We start from the raw sequence: 23,123 nt of genomic DNA on the forward strand, positions 1-23,123 counted from the left end.
TCAAAAGGATTTTCAAGTGTCTTGCCTTTTATAACACTCGTACTGGGGTGGGTTTTTTTTTTCCCTTTTGTGCTCTTAAGCTTCTTGTTTTCTTCAGTAGTTAAAGGCATTCATGTTGCACAAGCAGTGCTTTTCATTTACTGGGCTGTACAGCATACCTAAATAATGTCTTCATATGCTGGACTTTTATATAAGCAATTATAAAAATGCAAATGGATTGGTGAGGAATATATGTCAGTTCAAGGCAAGATGCTTTGAAAAGCTGAAGAGAATCCCTGGGAAAAAAGTGGTTAAAGGCTTTGGGGAATTTATCTTCGTTAGTTAGCTGTTTAACCCTTGGTTCTTCCTGTTTTAAAAGATCTTGCTACTGTAAGATTGTCTGTTGCCTCGTAGCATGTTTCCTGATAATAGAACAGGCTTGCTTTGTTCAAAAGCTGAGAATTTTGTCACATTATCTTGAAAGCCTCTCGAAAGCTTTAATCAGGCCCTTTTGATCACGCTTGCAGAACAGAAAATTTCCCCAGACTTGCCTGTAACAAACTACCATTGATTTAAAAAAAGAGTGGTGTGGTCTGTGTAGGCTTGTATGGGATTGCACGTTTTAACCTGTTAAATTCTGGGAAGATGGGTTCGTTAATTGATGGGATGCGTTGCATTTTGTTACAGTAGTGTTGGGTTTGGTTTTTTTTAAAGTGAAGGAGATCTGGCAGAGAGAAAGCTGCCTCAGCTGTGTAGGTGTGATTGGCCTGAAGAGTTGCCTTTTGTTAATTTGAGTGAAAACTGCTGGGAGAATAAATACCAAGTTGTGCTTTCCAGTGGCTGTGCTGGGACCTGTGCAGGCAGCGAGAAGGAATCGCATCCCCAGGTCAGTCATCCTTGGGCCCTGGCATGGGTGATGTTACAGGGGCAGGCTTCTGGGGAAAAGAGTAAAAAGGGGGGAAAAAAGGGGTTAAATCAGTATAACAAATTAACTGTTCACTAAAGTGTTGATTGTTTTGGCTTGTGGTGTTGGTCCAACTCTTGGGATGGCTTGAGCGGAGCCGGCTCTGAGCGGAGCCGTCCCTGCAGTGTGCAGGGTTATCCCTGTGTGGGCAGTGGGATGCACACAGCAAGACACGGGGGCTTTGTCCTCCAAGACTTGCTCTCCGCAGCCCCAGCATGCTTCTGTGCTTGAACTCCAGGGGGGAAAGTGTAATGCTATGTGCGTTTCAGGAGGAAACCCCTCTGGGTGCAAATAATCTTGCTTACTAAATGAGATTGCTCAGCTTCCAACACCAGCTGGCTTAGTGCAACAGTTGCCTTAATAATGTGCTTTATTTTATTGGCCTGATGTCAGATGCTAGCACTTAGTAAATCCTAACGAGGCTCCAGTGGCCAGATAAGATAGCTGCTGCTGGCTTTGGGGTTTTTCCAAGCTGTTCCACAGCATCAGAGTATCTGCTTGGCTGGGGAGGGGGCTGCTGGAGGCTGGTCCCCTTGGAGGAGAGAGGTGGGTGGTGGTGGAAATAATTGGAAAAACTTATTTAAAAAAAAAAAAAGGTCTGTAATTGTGCAGCTCTAGTTCACTGGTTGATGACTTGGCAAAAGGAGGCACTAAGTTGTGGGGTGTTGGTCCAGTGCTACAGCCCGTGGGTCACATTTCCCCTTGTTATCCTCTGTGTAGGGATGATGCTCACAGCACTGGGACCAAACCTCCTGTGGTGATGGAGGAGGTAGAGGACAGTGAGAGAAGGGCTGTTTACTGCGGTATCTGTTTTTTTTTGTTGGGTTTTTTTTTTTTCAAATTCTCCTTTTCCTGCTGGAACAATATAAAAGGACTGAGACAGGCACTGATGTTGGATCTCTAGTATTTTTTGAAGCACAGCGCTGTGTGGGGGATGTACAAAGGCGTCACAAATGACACTTGTCCTGAGGGCATTAGGGAGAATAATATGCTTTTTAGAAAAGGGGAAAAATAACCACCAAAAAAAAAAAAAAACAAAAAAAAAACAAAAAAAAAAACCCAAAACATTCTGGCTTCCTACTGGAGTGAATCCCTGCAGGAGGCACACTGAGCGGGGAGATGCTGCTCTCTGTCTTGTCAAGAGCCTGGAGCTACTTACCATGGGCACAGGCTCTGCAAACCTCCACGTGCCCCACTGTTGCAATGTCGTTAGCTGTGCGTGTTTTTTGTTTCTTTTAGTATTTTCTGTTTGTAAATATTCTTATGCGTCTGCTTTTTTTTTTTTTGAGAGGCACAAAACAGCAGCTGCTTATTTTTGTGGCGGGGTTAAATGCAGAACATTGTTCTCTCTCAACTTTATTTAGTTTTGGGAGAGCACTAGAGAAATGACACGCGTTTATGCTGTGTTCCCGGAGCAGATGCCGTGCTGTGCGTGCGCAGTCGCCTCGGGCAGAGGATGCACGAATGTGCTTCTATGGGCATAAAAGGAGCTGTGGAAACACGAGTGCCAGTGACCTCCCCAGCACACTGACTGGTCCTGCATGTGTCTTTGTCCTCGGCTCCTGCCTGCAGAAGATGCAGCAGCAATTAGGTGATGGGTGGGGGGTGGTCCACGTACAGCGCTGTGTGGGATCTGCTTAATCATCTCATGAAGAGCTTCCCTCCAGCTAACTCCATCCCTCCCCTGGTCCCAGATGATGGGTCTGGTGCACTGAACCCGTTACTCTGAGTTGCTTTGATTCGCTCTCAGAAAACCATGCAGCTCTGCTGGATTGCATCCCGGGCTGTGCTTAAAAATCTGCTAAGCGCCAGGGCTGGCACCAGGGAAGAGGCTGGATGGCACCCGGGAGCGGGAAGGTGCAGAGAGAAGGTCCTCTCCCCTCTCGTGGGCGAGCTGTGGGGTTGACTAGGCTGTCTTGTGCAACTTCACCCCAAGTCTCCGTCAGCTGGCTTTGGATTCATGTAGGTGGGAAAATATCTTCAAGGGCAGGGCAGCAATACCAGCAGCGTAAGTTAACTGGTACCCAGGAGTTCACGCCAGTGCTGCTTCGTTGCTGTATAAAGTCGTGGCTTTGGGAACTCGGAGCTTCCGAACAAGGCAGGATTCTTGTCAAGTTGGAGAAAGAAAAGCCTTTAGGGGAACTTTAACAAAAATATTTACATTTCTTTAAGACTGCGGTGTTTGCTGTGGGTTTGGCTCTCAATACCATATGCTTGACTGCTCTGAACGTGTCTTGAGGTTGCTGTCACCCCACAGCGTGAGCAGAGCTTTGGGAGCTGCGTGGCCTTGCAGGGAGAGAGACACCATGAGCTGCCAACAGTGTGAGGGCTCAGACCACCCCGTCCACCCATCTAATTCTCCACCAGCACCTTGCTTTGGCTGTAAAATCCCAGCACCCATGTGGAGCCCTGCAGCCCTGGGGATTAGCAGGGTGTGAGGGACTGGGCTGGCTCCTTGCTAGCGTGTAATTGCCCTGCTTGAGCTCTTCGCTGGAGAAAAGCAGACAAACAGCCCGAATCCTGGCAGGTGCCCAGTGTGAACAAGACAAGGCACAGCACACGCGGGGCACAGCAGGCACCGGGGGATGGAGCCCATGTTTGGCCCTAGTGCACGAGCTGGGAGCCTGCTTTGGGGTACTCTGTGTTGCCTGTAGGAAGGCAGCGTGTGGTGGGGAGACACAACCTGCCCCAGTCCTGGGGAAACCGCTTACACCACCCCAGATTACGTATCCGTGGATCTTGTCTTGGTCTCTGTTCATTCAACTTTGATTTCAGAAACAAACAAAAACCTTACAGCTGGCTTTCTTAAGCCTACCCCATTCTTGAACCTCAATGCCTTTGGAGGCCCCTTTCAAGAGCACAGGGCTGCAGTGATTTGGTGCAGGTTTTCTTTGCGTGTTTTTTTTAACTTCATAACATAGCCAGTTACTCTCAAATTTGTGCACGCTTTGTTCATGGCAGACCCAAGGCCCCTCTGGAGCGAGGCATGAGGGAGTGCCTCCGGTAGAAGCTCTGTCCCAAAACCTCTGTGCACAGCTGGGCTTCAGTGTCACTGCCCTGGAGAGACCTTACACCCACAGGCAGTGTGTGCAGCTATGGTTGCATTGCTTAGGGCTATAGCCCCGGAGAACGGGCTGATACCCAAACCAAGGTTTGTCACTTGGACAAAAGATAAACACTTTATTTGTATATGCTTGTTTAGAACACTGGGAAGAATTTCTTCGCCAAATGGGCTGCTCAGGGAAGTGGTGGAGTTTCATCCCTGGAGGTACTTGAAAGATGTGTAGACGTGGTTTAGTGAGGGACGTGGTTTAGTGAGGGACGTGGTTTAGTGAGGGACGTGGTTGGACTCTCTGATCTTAAAGGTCTTTTCCAACCTAAACAATTCCATGAATCTGTAACAGTAGATGCTCAGCAGCTCATAGGCAGTAGCTGGCCTTCAAGGGAAGAGCCTGGTTAAGGAGCATTCTGGGTTGAGGTGATTGCTGCTGGGCATGGGTGCTGGCTGCTTATAGCTCAATGGGTGCCTAAACAAGACACCCAGATCCCTTCTGCTCCTTCCTCATGTGTTTGCTCATTTCCATGTGACAATAGAGGATGTTTTGCTCTAAGCATGGACTCAAATTCCAAAAATTACTATACTTAAAATTGCATTCTTGTCCTGATGGAGGTCCTGCTTTTGCCATCTGCGTGAATCTGCATGGAGCGAAGCAGGTAGGACAATTGCATGAGGACTCAAACGCAGCCCTGACCCATAACCAGACTCGTAGGGCTTTCTGTGGCAGGTTTGGTGTCAATGGCTTTGCATAGCTGTGAGTCAGGAGAACTTGAAGTATTCTAAACATTATTCACTAAAATACAAACTTTGGACTTGACAGACGTTACAGTACTGATTCCCAAGCTGCTGTGACACCGATGCTATATCTCAAACTAATGAGTTCTTGGAGGGCAGCTCCATTTCAAGCCCTCAGTCATCTCCAGGGCTAGCATAAAATGCTAATATGAAGATACTGCCAAAATAATTTGAAATAAACCAGAATCTAAAAATAGGAAACAGCAAAGAGCCCCATTTATGAACAGCTTATTCTCCAAGGAAGCTACAATCTGGTTAAGATCAATGCAGGAAGAAAAATCCATTGGACATCTAGGCAGCATTGAATAGACAAGAATAAAATACAGCTGTCCTGGGTCAAACTGAAGGTCTGTTAGTCCAAAAGCCTGCTGGCAGCTGGGGCCGCAGGGCGGACACTGAGGGAACCAGATAACAACAGACAAGAGTGCGGAGGTGCTTCCTTGGAGGTGCTGGTTGAGTTTCTGGTTGACTTTTCTGGTGGGTCAGGCAGCTTCTATGGCTGCAGAAGGACCCTAATGCTCTGTGAATGCAGTGTCTTCTCACACAGGTTCAAAAAACCCAACAGGACAAATGTGTGCCAGGGAAAAAATAAACCTATCCTGGGTCGGAATGTCCCGTGTCAGAGCTTTACAGCTAATGTGTTCTGTGCTCAGAAATACCTCCTGTTGTTTGCTCTGAGCTGAGTCACAGGGGAGCCTGTGAGCAGGGAAGGAGTTGGCCCAGCCGGTTTTGTAGAGCAAAAGAGCCCAGCTGAAACTGTTGAAGAGCAAATGGCAAACACTGATTGACTCTGACAAGGCAACAAAAGCCTTAATTCAGGCTGCCAGTTCCACTTAAATGTAAGAAGTGGTTTGGAGCTCCTCAAACACCTTCAGGTTCATGTTTCAGCAGTATTGGTGGCTGTAGTCACGGGGGAGTGGTGCAGCAGGGCTGTGTTATGCTGGGTGCTGTCTGCCTCTCGCTGGCTGTTTGACCGGCATTGGTCCTGTGAGCAGCACCGGTGCAATCCACAAAAGCGCTTTGGTGGTGAGACTAAGTCCTCTTTATGTTCCATGTGAAAGGAGAACTGGAGAAAGCAAATCAAGATGAAAATGGGGATGGGTGCATGCCTCCCTTTCTAAAAGGCTGCCTGTTTGATGGTGGTCTGCAGTGGTCGGGGGGCTTGTGAGCACCGTGGAGCAGGTGACCACCACTTGGTCTTAAACAGTCTGAGAAGCCATACCTGGTTTGTTCATGCCTGGCTGCACCGACGTAGGCGGTGTCTGGGATGGAGGATAGAGCAGTGATCCTGGATCTTTGGAGCAGAATGTGATGGAGCAGAGACCCATCACCTGAGATGGGGGATTATACCCGTGTAAATCAAGACTAAAGAGAATCAAAGCACCATCATGCTCTAAATGCAGTGAGATATGAGGAACCAAAAGTCAGGCATGCTGTGCTTTCTCACTTGATAAACCATGTGGTTGGTTGGTGGAGTGTTAGCAGATGCTCTGAAGGACTGAAAAGAAAATTAGAGGGCAGGCATGTAACTGTTAAGAGTTTAAACAGACGTATTTACCTGTCCTGCCTGTGCCTTGCATCATTTTATGTTATTGCAAAAATTAAAAATGTATTTGAGCTCACGTAAATGAAATGGTAATTTCTCAAGAAACTCTTTTGTGGGCTGCGGGATCGGTCTTAACAGCTGACCACAAACAGTACCTGGACCTGTCATTAGTTCCTCAGGAAAGAATTTATGAGTTTTAAGGTTCTGGCATTCCTACAAAACCAGAAGGAAAGACTTGTGGAGACTTAACGAGCTGCATGATATTCCATGCAGGGCTAGAAGGAGACAAGTCATTGGAATGATGGTCAGGAAAAACTGATGTCAAATGTGGCCTCCCCACGGGAAGCAACAAGGGTGACTGTGCTCATCTTCTAATTACGTCGTTGGCCAAAGAGGAGGATTTTGTGTGCTCTTTAGGGATGGTCTCTCACAGCGTGATCCAAGGCCTGCAAGCCAAAGGGGAGCGTAGAGCTTCTCTCTGGAAAGAGCATGTTGCGTTATTTCAGGCAGGAGACAAATCTGAAGAGAGGGCCTGGTTGCACACTGACTGGGGTTGACAGAAACCTGTTTTTTAAAAGAGCAATGCTGTAGAGGATGGCCCTCGGAGAACTGGGGCTGTCCTGAGAGCCATGGCTCTGACATCCAGCCTCTGGTAGTTGCCATTGGTGTCAGCAAAACACGTCTTCTCCAGAAATAACTGTTCCCTTTATCTGCTCTTATTCTGGGAAACTGGACTTGTTGAAAACGGAGCATTCTTTTAAGTAACTTTTTTATTTTTCCCTACCTAGATTAACCCTGGCAGTAAAGCAGCCATGGCAAACCTGTGTCCAGGAGATATTATTCTGGCGATTAACGGAGAGAGCACGGAGAACATGACGCACCTAGAAGCACAGAACAAGATCAAAGCATGCATGGACCAGCTACTGCTCTCCGTGAACAGGTAGGTCCTCTTCTGTTTGATGTGCTTGTGTGTCAGCTTTGCTTGGCTCTTCTGCAGAAGGCTTGTGGCTGGCCCAGGAGCAGGTGTGCCCTTCGGCTTGGTTCTTGGTGCAGCCCCATGGTCCGTGTAATAGGTCTGCATTTTTTTTAAAGGCAGTAAAATGAATTATTCTTTAAAAAAGATGACTGGTACAAAAAAAAAAAATGGGTTCAGTTCACTTATGCACATGGATTACTGCTGGAACCTTGCAAGGCTGTGAGCTGGGTCAGATCCTTCAACCCAATGGAGGTTTTATTGACTCAAGGAAGTGTAGCACTGGGATCGAAATCTCCTTTGGGCAAAGCCTCCCACTTCATTAACATCCACCTATCATTTTCCTAAACATCTGTTCAATCAATATATATTTGAAGGTCCTGCCAAACTCACTTTTTTAGAATATTTCAAAACAAAATGAGGGCTTGGGGCGTTTTCTGGTTTCCATTGGAATTAATTCTGTAGCTAAAGGTTCCTAAGACAAATTGCAAATTATCCAGGCAAAACGAGTGCTCCTTATAAGGTTCACTCAAATGGCTAATGTTATCTGTAATAGATTTAAATAAGTATACACAATTTTCCACTTCAGATTAAAAAGGCATTTCCTGCTATAAAGAGCTGTCATTTGCTGTTTATACTTCTCTTGGAAAACATGTAGTTTCTGACTGCAAGGCTGGGCAGCGGGGAAGGAGCGCTGCCGTAAATGGAGTAAAACCTCAGTGGTTCCTCAAGGTTCCTCAGGCAGCGATGCCCAAGCTGCCTGGCTGGAGCAGAGTCCCCTGAGCTCAGCCTGTGCTGTAGGGATGATGTGGCTTCAGCATTAGGAAAGAAAGAAAAACAGGAGAACCCTTCACGCAGGTAAAATTTCCCATAGACGAGGAGGATGGTCGCTTTTCTTTCCAGTTGGAGCATTTTTAGGGAGACTGGATGGTCTTCTACCCCAAACAGGGACTGTGCCCAGGGCAGGACAAGGGTTGCCTTCCTGGCTGTCTGCAGGCTGGTGGAGCTCTCCTTGGAAGAAGTGGACACCCTCGTGTAGTGACGGAAGGTTTGGGTGAGCTACCAGCTGCTGAGGCGGTTTGGCAATAGAACAGCTCCATCAGGAGTTAGAGTAAAATTTACCTGAAAACAGCTTTCACGTGCAGCATGGCAGCGTTTTGTTCTTGTGGGTGAGGGTTTCTGCTGTGCAGCTTCGTGGGCTGAATTCCCACTTCTACACCTCATTTTAGTCGCCTGTATCAATTGGGTCTGTTTCTTGGCCGAGATCAAACTCGAGTGCTCCTCCTCCACAGGAGGCATGTGGTGCATGCCCAGCTCTCTGCTGGGGTCCACCCGGTCCTCGTGGTTAGGAAGTGGTGCTTGAATCTTGATGGTGGTAGGTGTGACCATACTGGTGGTGGTAGCTGCCAAGCCAGCGTACATGATGCCAGTGGTATCTCCGTGAAAGTGCATCTCCTCTCCAAAGAGGTGACTTCTTGCACGGACACAGGGCAGAGTTTGTGTCACACTGGTACAGCTCCGCTCCATCACGAAAGGAGTGGACAGAGGTCTCACAGCAGTGCTGGTATGTGCCTCAACGGGGTTAAGGATGATCTGTCTGTTTAGTTTCCCTAAAATGCAGAAATGTTCATTAATGATCTCACGGTGGTCTGGAAGCTGCTGCATGGAAGACTTCTGGCAGCAGGAGCGTCTGTGGCTTCAGGTTTAGTTTGCCCAACTATACCTACCAAGGTGGGTATTTTTAGTGGAGAGACCTTGCAGTGTGCCCAAAGTGGTAGATTCTTTACCGCGGATGTTGCTGGTGGTGGCCCAAGGCCTTGAAGTGATGCAGGGCTTGTGGGTGAGGTGGCCTGGGCTTTGCTAGGTAGGAAGGTAGCCAAGAGGATCGCAATGGTTTTGTCAGGCCTTAAACTCTTCATAAATGCAGATTTTAAAGGCGCTCTTTCTCATAGTCGGGCAAAAGTAAATGCTCAGCCTTCTGCAAGACAGGAACGGACAGGAGCTGGTGATGGCGAGGGACTGTTCGGTGTGGGTTGGCTTCTCTCGGGGAGGAGATTGCACTGTTGGGTTGGTTAGGTGGCTCCTCTGAGAGCAAAATACACCTTGTCCATGCCCAGAGAAGCCTGTGGGAGTGGCCTTTGTCTTGATAGGAAAAACTGAATAGTTTAGGGTGGCTTTTTTTTTCTACAGTAAGGACAACAGCTCCAGTAATGCTTTATTAGGTCTATTTTTATTTTGGCTCAAAGCAAGTGCCTGGTGACATGGCTCTTGGATCTCTCGCCTGTTTCCCGAGTGACCTGTTGGATCCAGATAACTCTGTCCAGCCCTTAGTCATCTCTGGAAGAGTGTCCAGTGCCGCCACCTCAGTGTGAGCCAATCCCCTACTGTAGGACCTGGCTCCTGGAGAGCGAGGTGACCTGATGCTGCTGAGGGAACTGCATCCTCGGGCTGCAATGGGGGATTTTGCTGGTTTGAGTGCACGTCCAGCAACTGCCGATTGTACTAGCTGCAGGTCACCACCCTGGAGTCTGCTATGAGGCTGAGCTCTGGGAAAGCCCCGTGTGGCTTAGTATCTTCTCCCTTGTGCAGAAGGATGCTCTCCGAGCAGTGTCCTCTCTGTATGCTGCCCTCAACAAAACAGAGTTTGCAAATCAACACCAGATTTTTTTTTTTTAAATAAGTGCTTTGGTCTGAAATGTGTTTGAAATAATGAGCTCATTCATTGTTGTCTTTGCTGAAGATGTATGAAATTTGATGTTAATTCTGTCCTGCCAAAGAAGGCTCAGTCCAGCTGGGCGTGTGTGCCAAGGGAGGGCAGGGAGCTGGGCAGCAAGCCTGGCAGCAAAGGGCTTCCAGCGCTCTGGTGTTCTCTGGGCTTCTTCCATCCCATGCCCTTTCTCCCTGAACCCTTGACATTACGTGTCACTGAGACAGAGAACAAGATTGGTTTTGTTTTCAGACTGTGGTCAGTAAATGCCCTTTGACGAGAAAGTTCAGTAGGAAAGGCGGAATGGGGGTAAAATGGGGACACACACACACACACATACACACACAAAAAGGGGGAGTTACTGTGTGGTCTGATGGGATGTCCTGAGACCCATGTGATCCATCTGGGTTTTAGAGGCTGCAGAGAGCCCATTGAACTTCATGGGAGCAGATGCTGTTTATCCTGTTCATCAAATTGGCTTCATTAAGTCGTTTGGATAACACCAGTGGGGAGAAGAGCCAGGAGGACTGACCGTTTGTGGACAGGATAAACACTTTGAGTGTAAAAGCTCTCCCGTGCAGCGCGGGCAATCTCTCTCCCCTGCACTTGGGAGGGAACAACTGAAGTAAGCGGGATTTCTGTTGTGATGCAAACTTTGGCCACAGTCAGGGGTGACCTTGTGGCTGGACTGCAAATAGGTTGGTGCATCTATCATTAGCATAGTCTGTCGTTAGGAACGTCGTGCTGGGTTTGATGGTTTTACTCTCACCTGGCTGCACGGCAGTATCTGCTCATCCAGTCAGTCTGGAAGGAGAAAAACTGAGTTTCTGATCAAACGTGAACATGTAATTTCCAAACACCATAACAGAAAGCAGCACCTAGAGCGCTCCTCCCCATGGCTCTGCCAGCTGGAGGACTGTGCCAGCTGTGGGGAAGCATATCTGGTGTGGCTTAGCTCAATGGGAGCTGTGTTGAGCCCTGGAGGGAGCTGGGGGTGGGGGTTCAGTGGCACTGGGAACTTTGGGGGGATGCAAAGTTTTGAGGCAGCAGGAAAAATCCACAGTGCAAACAGCGTGGCTGCGCTGGCATAAAAAGAACCACATCATTTCATAGCATATCTGGCATGGTTGCATGACAGCTCCTGGGGAAACTGGAGGAACGTTTGTTTTCTCTCCTTGGGACACTCCAGTTTCCCTTGACTGGTTACGAACACCTCAGGACACGGTGCTGGGGGTGCAGCGCTGAGGAAGTAGCTCTAACGAGATGAGCTGCTGGCTTGCAAAGAAAAGCAGGGCAGCTCTGCACCAGATCTTTCACATCATTTTGGGGAGGCTGAGGGAGGCAGGGTCTGGAGGGCATCAGCAGTAAAGCACACAGTGTGGCGAGGAGCTGGCAGAGGCTGTGAGTTCTGTCTCGAGACAGTGGTCCCCTCAGGTGGAAACACTGTTTTGTTTTCTGACAGTAACAGAGGACACAGGCTTGATAAATTGCATCTGGATTCTCCGTAGCAATGTGATGCTCACGCAAACAAGCACTTGTGCACTAAAATCAGTATTATTTCTTACAATCACCCTTCCTTATCCTGGAAGACAGTCAGCGTCCAGGCAATGCCAAGCCTAGGGCCCAGAGATAACTAGCTCAGCAGTGTAGCTTGCCCTCTTCTTGCTTGCATGTTACCGTGTATTTTCTTATCTTTCTTTAAGAAAGCCTTCCCAGCTCCTTTGAACGTTCAACATCTCTTGTGGTTATGCTGCAGCCCTGGTAATTGGGAAAGACTTGTTACTTCGGATCGGGTCATGCCTCAAAAACAGCCATAAAATTGGGTTGGAGCTGCGCTTTGCTAAAACCACCCCTGAGAACAGAGGGTTGAGCGCCCAAAGGACCTGGGGCACTGGACAGGAGACCTCATGGCATCACCGATGCTGTTCTTGCTGACGCACACTGCTGGAAGGTCCTCGGCAGCACTGTCCAGACCTGCCCATCTGTGCCAGAGGGGGAAGGCAAGCCCAAAAGCTTTTTTTCTGAAGCTTTTGTCATCTGCCAGCTGGGAGCATGAAGGCTTGTGCTGCATCCTTCCTGGAGGAGCTGGCCCTGAGCCCACAATGGGAAAACTGCCGGGAAGGGGATGTCACAGCTCTTCAAGTGTGTTGGGGGCTGTGGCTCTCCTGGGCTGCAGGAGACACAGAGGCAGCGCTGGTATCTGCGAGGCTGCCCCTGCTCTCAGGCTCTGCTAACATATATTTGGTTTTTAAAAATTTCTGCTCTGTCCTTTATCAAGGCCTTTAAGCGCTCTTGGGGTGCTTCTCCCTCCTTCTTCACACCCCCATTCTCTAACACTTTTCTTGGCTAGACCCCTGTCCCCCTGAAGTGAACAGGTTTTTTGTCCCTGGCTTCGTCAGGTCGTGTTTTGCCCCGAGATGTACAGGGCTGTGTCTGGGCAGCAGCACTACGGAAAGCAAAGCAGCACAGTAACCCCTCTGTTCGGAAATGGAGCAGAGGAAAATCCTCATCACCACGTGAAAGGAGTCGATTTGTGTCACCGATGCTCGTGTGGGTACTGGTGTCTGTGTGAGGAGTTACCTGGGCATCCCTGTAGCAAGGGGAGGAGGCATTCAGGTCGTGGTTAATAGCTGTGAAACGCGGGGCCAGGAGTTCAAGTGGGCTTAGTGAGGCTGGAGCAGTGCCCGGCACCTGGGCTGGGGGCGAGGTGGTGATGGTGCTGATGAAGATTCAGCAGGATGGTTCGGGATGCCCCGATGCTAAATCAGCCTGTTCCACCATCATCTTGGAATACCTTGCCAAGATGGCACAGGGTCTGCTTTGTCTGCCTGACTGGTACAGCAAGGGAGGGTAGGGGCAGGTATGTGGCAGCTGATTGGAGGAGATCCTGGGTGTTGAGCAGCCCTGTGAATTATTACAGTGAATTAAAATTTCTGTGAATTACCCACAGAAACGTGGTACAGAGTTTTTGGTATTTAGCCACAAAATATATGCATTTGACTGGCGGCCAAGGGTTTCAGAGTTTTAAATAATGTAAATGTGTGGATAAGGATGATCACATGGTAAAACTTTTTCTTTTTTCTCACTGTGAAGCTGTCTCTGAGTTATATAAATTAAGGAATTCCTTATCAGGCAAGAAGGATGCTTTCTGGCTTCTCCACCCTGGGAGTAATGTGTCTGTGTTCCTGTGATGTGCAGGGAGGAATTTGTGTCTGTTGTGCAACTTCTTTTAAAAAAAAAAAAAAATTTAAAATTGATGCTGTTCTTCCCAGTCCAATCCAACTACAGCCCTTTCTGTTGGTAATAACACTGGGGCTGTTTGTGCGCGGAGCTGGGTGGGTGCTGGAGGACTGGCAGCATCTACCTGGCCCCAGGCACAGCCGAGGACCCCGGGGGTTGTCGCATTGCGTTTATTTCCCAACTGTGGTATCAAAGCATAAACCCTCAAAGGTTCAGCTTTGGTTCCTCCTGTCTAAAATAAATCCTGGGAGTGGTTTCTTCGCTCTCCATCTGGTGTGCACGCTGCAGGAGCGGCACTGCCGGGTCCTCGCCTGTGGAGGGAAGGGATTTCAGAGGTGGTAACTCTTCTCTTTGAGCAGAAGCTGTGGAAACCCCTGCCCAGCTCTGGGGACTGTCCTGCTCTGGGCAACCCTGGCAGAGCAAGGACTGAGAAGGAAGCAAGCTGGCTCACATGGGCCAGGAAAACCCAAATTCCTTTATGGATGGTGATGGTGTGGAGCGTTGTGCTCACAATGCAGGTCAAATTTCTTCTCGCTGGCTTGAGACTGAGGGACCCAGCCCAAGTGCAGGACTGCAGTGAGGTTTGCAGCCCCAAGCTGTGCAGGGTGGAGAACCAAGCCCTGCTTCCCGGCAGGATGAAATGTGCAGAGACCTGACGTGGCCTGAGGCACCGTTACAGTTCTGCTGAGTCTGCTTGGAGAATTTGAGTATACAGGTTTTGTATTTATTCCTGCTCTTCGTACAGAGATGGAGTTTCTCTTGGAAGTTCCTAAGGAAGAAAGCCCAGTAAGCCCAGTAACGAGTCTGCTGGACATATAGCCCCAACAGTCCCCGGAACCTCACGTAGTTGATGTTCTTCCGAGCCCCCCTCGCGGCTCCCCCAGCTCATGGAGGCTTTGTCGGGGTCTGTTTGCTGCTGCAAGTGGCGCAGGCACGCTGCTGGAAGATGGGAAGGATGACAATGTATGATGTTCTCAAGTTTCCAGTAAAAGTACAACTGAAAAAGTGAATCACAGCTTCCCCTCTGGAGCTCCTCAAGGACTAATAGAGAGGAAAACCGGCAGCTTTCCAGGGCCTCGATGCACAGCAATGGTTTCAGCCAAGAGGAATGAAGGGAGGAGAAATCCCACCGCTTCTCCTTCACGTACCCTGTACAAGTTAGGTCTGTTGGGGTGCTCAGCAGAGCTCTGGTCCTGTGCCTGTTCACCAGCCTGTGCAAAGCCTTGCCTACCTTGCCTGACAGGTGGAAGCCCTACATCAGGCTGCAGGGACAGATCCAACACCTTGCAGTTACCACGGCGAGGTTCACAGTCCTGGGGAACTGGAAGCAGCGGCTGAAGCTGCTTCTAGACCGAGTTCAGCTCCCAGAAGGCTAATGGCCATATCAGTGACAAAAATCAGTTGTGACCGTAGCGATGTGCCATCGTGGGAGGTGAATAGTGCTCAGGAGATGAGCAGGAACCTGGAGTCTGCCCCCCCTCAGAAGGGACTGTACAGATTGGGGTGAAATACAGCGATGTGATGGTTCCACAGGTCCGCGTAGCTGTCGCCTGCTCCCACCTGCGTGGCTGCGCAATAGCAGATGGCAGCATCCTGGGGCTGGTCTGGCACTTTCCCAAGTGCTAAATGTTGGTTTATAAGGGGATGGAGGAATTAGAAATTCAATAAGACCCAGAAATTCTTGCAGCTTTAAAGCATAACTCTACAAATGTGGAGAGTGAGACTTGAAGATCATTACCAGGTGAAAAAACATTTTCATAAAATATGTGAGCATATGCAAGTAATCTTTAGAGAATGACGCTGAGCCTTTTAGAAAACAAATGGTGGGATAAAAGGTGTCTGCAACTTTATTTTTTTTTAGTTATGTCTTGTTAACGGGTCTGTTTCCCACGAAGGCCTGTGTGGAAGGCCTAGCACTAACCTAGGTCAAGTTATTTTTCTTAGGGTTGTCCCTAGCAGCCGTTAAAATAGAGCAGAGTGTTGTTAGTGCAGGGTAATGATTTCCACATAGCTGACTTTAATCCCCTACAACACATCTGAAAACACTTTTCCCATCCTTGAGCCGTAAATTAAACGACTTGGAACATTTGAGCGCGACGTCTGCTCTCTCACCCATTACGTTAGAAAAGTGTGATTAGTTTTTGCTGTTGCCTAAACACAAAGCTCTGACTGTTGGTAGCGTGAACCTGCTGCCAGGGTGGCTTGGGGTGGCCGTGCTGACCCCGAGGTCCTCACTGCTTTAGGGGGGGTGCAGGGGACCCCTCAGCTGCTGTCCCTGCCAGGGACACGGGCACGGGCTGTTCCTGCAGCTGGTGTGGGGGTGTGAGCTCAGAGCACCAGCCGTTCTGCAGTAGCTGCCCATGGCATCTCACTCCTGGGCAGTCACCTCTTCACGATTTGGATTACCTTGTATTTGCTGTTCCTGTGGAAAAGAGGGAGTTTCCTTGTGCAAGTATAAACACTCATCAAACACGCAGCTTGTGTTTCTCTTTGAGGCTGGTGTTTCTCACAGCCCCCTGTGCTCTTCAGGCAGCCTTTAAAAACGTGCCAAACAGAACCTAAATTTTGCCACATCAGCTTAATTTCAGATTAGTTCAAGTGGAAGCTGTGGCTGAGGGGAGTCTGGCTTTGCTCAGGCCGTCGCTGGACACTGTACAAGGCTGGCTGGCTTATACTGAAAACGTTTGGTCGCTCTGAAGAACTGATGGTGAAGCCTTGAGCTTGATCATTCAAAGCACCAGCTGCGAAGGGACTTTCTACATGCAAACCTAAGTCTGCCCATGTCTTTCATTAAGCGTGAAGACACCTATAATGACTTTTGGGAAACACAAGTTCAGCTGCTTTCTGGCACAGACGGTATGTTTGTTGTTTGTCAGGCGTATGGGGAACTGGGAAACTCCAGCTAGGAAGTTCTGGCAGCACTGGTGACCGAATGCCGTAGCTTCATGCAGAGCGAACTTACTGTTATCGCTCTTATCTTCCGCAATCAGAATCGCTTTCTGAACCTCGGTTCTTATTTACTGGCAAATTGAAATCTTCAGGGATCTTTCAAGCTGCATTTGGCACACGGGCTGCAGAGCTGAGTGAAGGGGAATGTCGTAACTGCCCCGTCTCAGCGGCAGCGTGAGCACACATCAGGCTGATTCAATGTAGGGGGAAAAAAGCACGGAAATTATAATGGTGGTCTCTGCCAATGTAATTAGGCATTTTCATTGTTCTGGGCCTCCAGATGAAATTCTCAATGTGGAAGCAATATACGCAGCATTGGATCGTGGCAAAAAGCGACTTGGGAAATGCTGCCGTTCCTGGGAAGGACGGTCTCCTTTGTCCCACCAAAACCAGCTGGAAAGACCAACTTAAAGTGAATCGTCCCAGCCTAGAATCAAATAATTACAGTAAAGATAATTAATCAGAACAAGACATCTAGCTATGAGAAAGAGTACGTTATTCCTGGTTGAAGAAGCTGTAATGCTAATTGGTAATACTGAGTAGTGGTTTGGAACAAAAAAAAAAGCTTAAATCCTCAGGGGATGGGTCCAAAGTGCGTTAAAGCCAGTGGGAGTCTTTGCTTTTGATAGGTGTCGGATCAGACCCTGAGATCAGAAAGGTAGGTTTGTACGTCAGCTGGTTTACATGCAAAATACCAAAGGTAAAAAATCAACTCAAGAATTCCTGGGTTACAGCAGTGCCCCTTATTTTTCAAACTTGGACTCTGCAGATAATTAAGCTAAAGCTGAACGTGGTATGTGGCAAGGGCCACATACAGAGTCCAAGGGAGGATGCTTGGTCGCAGCGAGTGATCTGTGCCCACCGGAACACGACCTGTTGTCATGAAGTGGTGCCTATGCAGGCTGGAAGGATAAACAGAATAGTTTTCAGTTGAAAGCTTTATCTTGTACTTCACGCCACTTCCATCTCCCAGCTTGATCTCTTGGCATCCAGAAAAGCCTGCCTACGTACCTGCTGGACCTTGCCTGGGTCCCTGCAGCTTCCTCGTGCCCTGCGTGTTGGAGAGGGCAGCCACGCTGGAGATCTCATCCCAGCTGTGCCCCAAGATGCCTCTTTGGGGAAAAAATGATCAGGCACATGGAAAAACCTTTGGACAGTGACAGCGTCCCGCTATGGCTTGGCAGGACTGAAGACACATTTGTGAATGGAAACTGTATTTTTAGGGCTTTTTCTATTTGGCACCTGTTGAAAGGGTCAAGATGATTCATACAGGGTTGCGTAAGCCCTGAAAGGCATTTCTATAATTCCTGATGTGGTCTAGTATATAGGCCTGCCAGGGAATGCATATATATGCATATATATATATTTATATATATGCACACATAATCAGAGTACATTTCAGCATTCAGGGCCAGAATAAAGGGGCAAAGACAGGAGTATGCCAAACAAGAACCACCACAAGCCTGTCGACTGATTGCTTGAACTGAAATAAGTTTATATCTTAAACTCAACACAGAGTTGGAGCCTGTAGTTCAAGAATGGTTTTGATAGCGTGGAGCTGGCATCTCCTATTTACCACTGTAATATTTCTGAGGATAATTTTAGACAAACTTATGTATTCATTCCCTGGCAGGCCTATATATATATATATATATATATATATGTTTGGGTTTTGGTTCTGGTTTGATGTGGCTTTGTTTGGTTTGTGTTTTGAAGAAGTCTGGGGGTTTTGTTGTTTTTTTCTTTTGTTTGGGGTTTTTTTGAGGTTGTTTTTTGGGGTGGGTTGTTTTTTGGTTTGGGGTTTGTTTTGTGGTGTGTTTTTTTTGTTTTTTTTTTTTTTCCAAAAGCCATTTAAGTTAAGTTTATGCAATTTCCCATTGCAGAGCTGAAGGGAAGACCTGGTCACCCCCTGTTCTGGAAGATGGCAAGGCTCAAGCATACCGGATCAACATCGAGCCGGAACCGCAGGTATGGTGGCAGCAGCCCTGCACACAGCCTGGTCTTCCAGCATGCTTTTCTGGGGAGAGGAGATCCGTGTCTGGAATCTGGAAAGCCCTCTGCTCTGCCTGTAGTCTTTCCAGAGGTTAAGGATTTTCTGTGCGTGGTTTTAACACGTCACACTTGTTAAACTTTTCCGTGCAGGCCTTGCTGTGCTTTCCTTGGGCTGGTAAAGCTCCTCTGGTGAACCAGATCCTTCATCTGGCTTAAACCCAGCTCCCTAATTGCCCTCTGCCCAGGTCAGGCTTTGTTGAATCCGCTTGTCGGTGTCATGTGGAGGCTGGACGGTGCTGGGGAGGGGGGAGCAGCACCCAGCACTGGTAAAGCTCACTACACCAATGCTCGTGGTCACCATTAGTTTTGATGGAGCTGTTGGGAGCCTCCTGAAGGGTGCTGCCCACTGCGTGCTCTTCTTGGGGCACAGCACGCCCAGGGTCTGTTTGCACATGCCTCGGCCGATGTGTCTCCGTCTCGGCTGCTTCCAAAATCTACCGCACCCTCCTAACCCCGTGGCGGTGATTCGCTTCACGTGGTGGTGGGTGATTTCTTTTTTTTGGTTATGGTCTCTTCTCTTTTCTGTCTCGCTCTCTTTCCTTCTCTCTGCCTTGCAGCTTCTCTTCCCTCTGCCTTGAGCTCTTTTCCCTAGACCCTCCTGCCAGCACTCTGCCTGCAGCCTGCCCTGCCTTCCCATCCCGTGGTCTCTGAGAGGTGGGACAAGGGCAGCTCGGTCTCCAGCAGCAGCCTGCCCCCGGGAGGTGGATGGAGCTGAACAGATCTCCATCTTTCATACCCATCTCTTGACAAATAGCTTGTGAGCGAGGTCAGAGATGACTCTTGTTCTCCTTTGGCTCCTCAAAGGGAAGAGGAGCGGTGTCTCGCTCCTCCCCTTCTGCCTCAGAGTTGTCTGACAGTTGGGTTTTGGAGGTGCTGGCCCGTGATGTGGGCTGTAGAGGGGGGATGAGGAGGGAATGGGGCAGGGGACAGCCTCTGCTGTCTTGCTTCTCCTTGGATGGGTGCTGAGCTGATGCACGTGCTGCAGGCTTTCCCAGGGCACACGAGGTAAGGGCCTGCTGAGCCTTCTCACTGCTGCAGGTTGGCCAACCCCTCCCAGAGCAGTGGTGGAGGCACCGCAGCAGCCTGCAAGCTTCGGAAAACAAAAGTACATTAGTTCAGGGTGACCAAAAAAAACCACCAAACCCTGCAATTGCCACAGCCATGCTGGAGCACTCTTGTGCTGATGCTGAGTGTTCAAATATTGCTCATGTGGTTTCCTTCTCTGCAAAGGTGGTTTGTGTTATGGGCTGTTTCATGAGAGCTTTTTCTTCAGCGCTTGCAAAGTGCCCATGTGCAGACGCTGTTGGCTTAGCTCTGCTGCTTGTTCCTAGAGGTGGCTCTGAGCATCCTGACGAGGGTCCCGAGGTGCCCCCACAGCCATCCCTTGGCTCAGTCCGAGAAGAATACAAGACCTGCAAGGGTGGAAGAGGGTGGGATGACACCGTGAGGAGTGGTGTTGGGCTCATTTCCCTTCAGTGAGGAGTGGGGAGAGAGCAGTGGCAGCAGAGACTCCAGATGATGAGGATGGAGGTGAGATTCTCCAAACCCCACGAACAGCGGACCTATGTAGTCACGCCTGTGAATCTGTTGGCCATTGCAGCCATGTGGAATTGGCAAATATTTTGCATTCCTTCCCTGGGGACAGCGGGCAGAGGAGAGAACAGGAGAACCAGCAAACCCACCCCGGTATCGCACCCAAGTGACTCACGGGTCTGCTTGTCTTTTCTGCACTGACTGACAGAGCGGGGGATCTGTGTGCTTGGGCCTTGAGTTCTGGCCACATTTGCTCCATTAATCAATTACAGCAATCTTTTTTGACAGATATTTTTTCTTAATAGACTTTGATGTGCCCAAAATCTTATGAACAATATTAAATAAGGACCAAATGTGCAGCAGTTCCGCTGCCAGATACAACATTTCTGAGGTTTAATGTAGATTGGATTTGGATCTGACTATTTATGTATGTTACATGTGGATCCTTTTAAAAATTAGACAGTTACATAGAATATAATGAGAGGGTAGAGACGGATTTTCCTGAATCCAGACCTACACTGAAAATGTCTAAATCCGTGTAGTGCTTAGTGAGGAAAGCTGACGTGTTTGTGGCAAGGCACCGAGAGAAGCGTATAAACAAGGATAAGCAGGTAAAGACCCAAATTTCTGTTTGTGCTCCCTTTTTTCAATGGCTGTATCTCCATATTGTCTTGCTTAATAGCTTTCCTGGTGTCTCAAGAGAGAAGGTACCACACACACATTATTCTTGCTGTGGTTGCACCTGAGATGCACTAGTTGACTCTTCTCCCTCCCCAAACCGACTACCTTGAGCATGGCTCACGCTGACTGCTCGGGACATGTGGCTGTCCCAGCCCCTGTGTTACTGCAGATGTTCTCTGACTTGCATGATGCTGAGGGTGATCAGCAGCACCCAAGAGTGCAGACCCTTGCAGCAAGCATCCCGTCCCCTGGGAGCAGAGATCCCGGTCATGGCGGGAGTCCTCTATGGAGCGATGCCATATGACCCAGGGCTGTCCTGTGCTGCGTTCATTCAGCCCTTCTAGCAAAAGCACTTATTAGATTGTGAGAAAGAAAAGACTCATTGTAAAGTAAAAGCTTGGCTCAAATTATGCAGCCTTTAGGTGCACTTCCTCGCATCTGGAAAAAAGCAACGTGCTTTGAAACGCAGGGAAAAAAATTCTGCTGGAATTGTGCCCTCGAATCACAAAAATAGGTTTGGGGTTGTCCTTGAAAACGGTTTTGAGAGTTTTTACCCCAAGTGGCCTTTCCAGTAATGTGGAGCACATGTCTTTCCTTCCTACAGGTTTTACTCTATCAACTTTTCCATTGTATTGGGCAAAGATGTCGTGAAAGTCTTTTGACTTGTGACTACAGTAATTCTTGCCAGAGGCCCCGAAACACATGAGCGTAAGCAGAATGCCTAAATCTGGGCTATTTCTGGGAAAGCGTGTACCCTATAATTACGTTTTAGTTTATTTAGGTGCAGTCTTTGTCTTGAAGGTAGTGAGGCTTGCAGTTGCCTTTTGTGCAAGAGAACTTGGAAGGTATGGACCAGCTGATGAGCTCTCCTCTCTTTCTAAATCTGTTGTGGTTTGTCAGTTGAGCTTTGTGGAAAACCCCTACTTGGAGACCAAGAATGTAATCAATCCTCCTTATTAAAACCTTGATTAATGCTGTGACTGCAGGGAAGAACTGTCCTCATAACTGAAGAAGCTGAAAGTGGAGAGAGCTGCTTGTTCACAGTTAGCAGAAACGACACTGAACGGGGGGGGCTCGTGAGTCACCTTCATGAAATAACCAAAATCTGCTTTTTTTAAAGTATTATCAGCTGGTTACACTATACAAGTCTGTCCTTAACAGCAAAGGCCTGTAGAGAAGAATGCAAATTCAGTGGCACTCAAACTTGTACCCTACATAATGAAGGGCTGTGTATCTGTCAGACCCCGTCGTGGGTGACGGTGGGACCCACGGGGGTGCTGTGGGGCGGCTCGGTGCTCTCCAGCCAGCAGCGCTGTCGTGTGAGGTCAGGCTTCCCATCACACAGATGTGACGTCACTGCTGATGTGTTGGGATCTCTCACCTTGCTTTGCTGCTGGCTGTTCCCCCAGTGTCGGCGTCGCTGCGTGCCCTGTCCTTGGCTGTCCCTTCCCAGCAGATGGGGAGAGCGGGAGCACCGATCCATCAGTTCTCTGGAAATCCCACTGTCTTCGGCTTCTTGTAGCATGAGCTCGCTAGTCAAAATACTGCCACATGGTGCTGGTAAAGGAGAGGATGTTTGTTTTCTCGGCCATTCCCATACTGCCAGAATTGGCAGCTTTCTGGCTGGGGTGGGGGACTGGAAATGCGGGCTTTGGGCTGTGGGGCAGAGCCCCATCAGTGCTAATTGCCAGTAGATCTGGGTGTGAGAATAATTACAGCAGAAATTAATTTGGCAGCGCATAGCCAGAGCTGGAATAGGATGTGAGCCCTCCCAAACCTGGACACTTGGCTAAAGTCAGCGACATGGGGTGAAAGGCTGGGTTTCCTCCAGTGCTCCGGAGAGGGAGAGGCACTTCCCGCAGGCGGTCAGTCGGCCCCGTCCCCATGGGACTGGCATCCCAGTGCCACCGCGCTGGCAGAGCAGCACCTGTGTCGTTCTCAGGGGAAGGGATGGGGATGGTGGGTCCGTGCTCCCGGTCCCCCTTGCCTTGATCCTCTCTCACGCCATACCCCATGAGCAGCGGCTTTTCAAGCCCCATCATCCCACTGAGGGGTGAGCTCTGAGCAGTGGAGAAGAGCCGGTCTTTCCATAGTGCAGGGGAGTTCACAGAAAGGATGGGAAGGCTGGTTCTGCTCATCACTTTTGTGCTTGACACCAAATTCTCAGTCTGTAGAGATTCATGCTAGTTGGGTCTGACTAAAATCAGGTGCAAGGCATGCAGCTTGCCACATGAAAATACGAACCAGGTTGGGGTGAAGAGAAGGAACTGGGGCAAACTGGCATCTACCATAGCTGTTTGAGCAGCCTGAAGCAGGCAGTGCAAGAAACCCAGCGCAATGTGTAAGCCAGGGTAACGGCCAACACAAAAGCACCCAGATTTGTGGTGTTAAAAGTGCTGTTGTGGGATGGGCTGAGGGCTGTATGGTTGCAGGGCTCACATTAACGCAGGCTGAAGGTGGGGCACAGGTGACCCCACTTTCTGGTGCCTGGCTGAAGACCTGCCTCTTCCCTTTGCACGTGTCCTCCAGGCAGTATGAGCTCTGCAGCATCGTTCCCGTGAGCTTTTCATACCTGCCCTGACCTCAGAAATAGCCACTTCATAATAGTGTCAGTGTGCTATGCTACTGATCATACTTGTCCTAATT

The 23,123-nt window shown here is 49.0% G+C and overlaps 1 protein-coding gene across 1 annotated transcript in view; it reads left to right on the top strand.

The window, feature by feature from the left end:
* The window catches only part of PDLIM4 (PDZ and LIM domain 4), a 50,794-nt gene that overhangs the window by 7,881 nt on the left and 19,790 nt on the right, over positions 1-23,123 (top strand). The window contains exons 2-3 of the mRNA XM_086471008.1: positions 7,131-7,282; positions 18,095-18,179. Of these exons, the coding sequence (XP_086327134.1) occupies positions 7,131-7,282; positions 18,095-18,179 (237 nt within the window). The remainder of the gene's footprint in view (positions 1-7,130; positions 7,283-18,094; positions 18,180-23,123) is intronic.

Source organism: Leptosomus discolor, chromosome 10 (assembly GCF_034619465.1).
Source record: "Leptosomus discolor isolate bLepDis1 chromosome 10, bLepDis1.hap2, whole genome shotgun sequence".
NCBI lineage: Eukaryota > Metazoa > Chordata > Aves > Leptosomiformes > Leptosomidae > Leptosomus > Leptosomus discolor.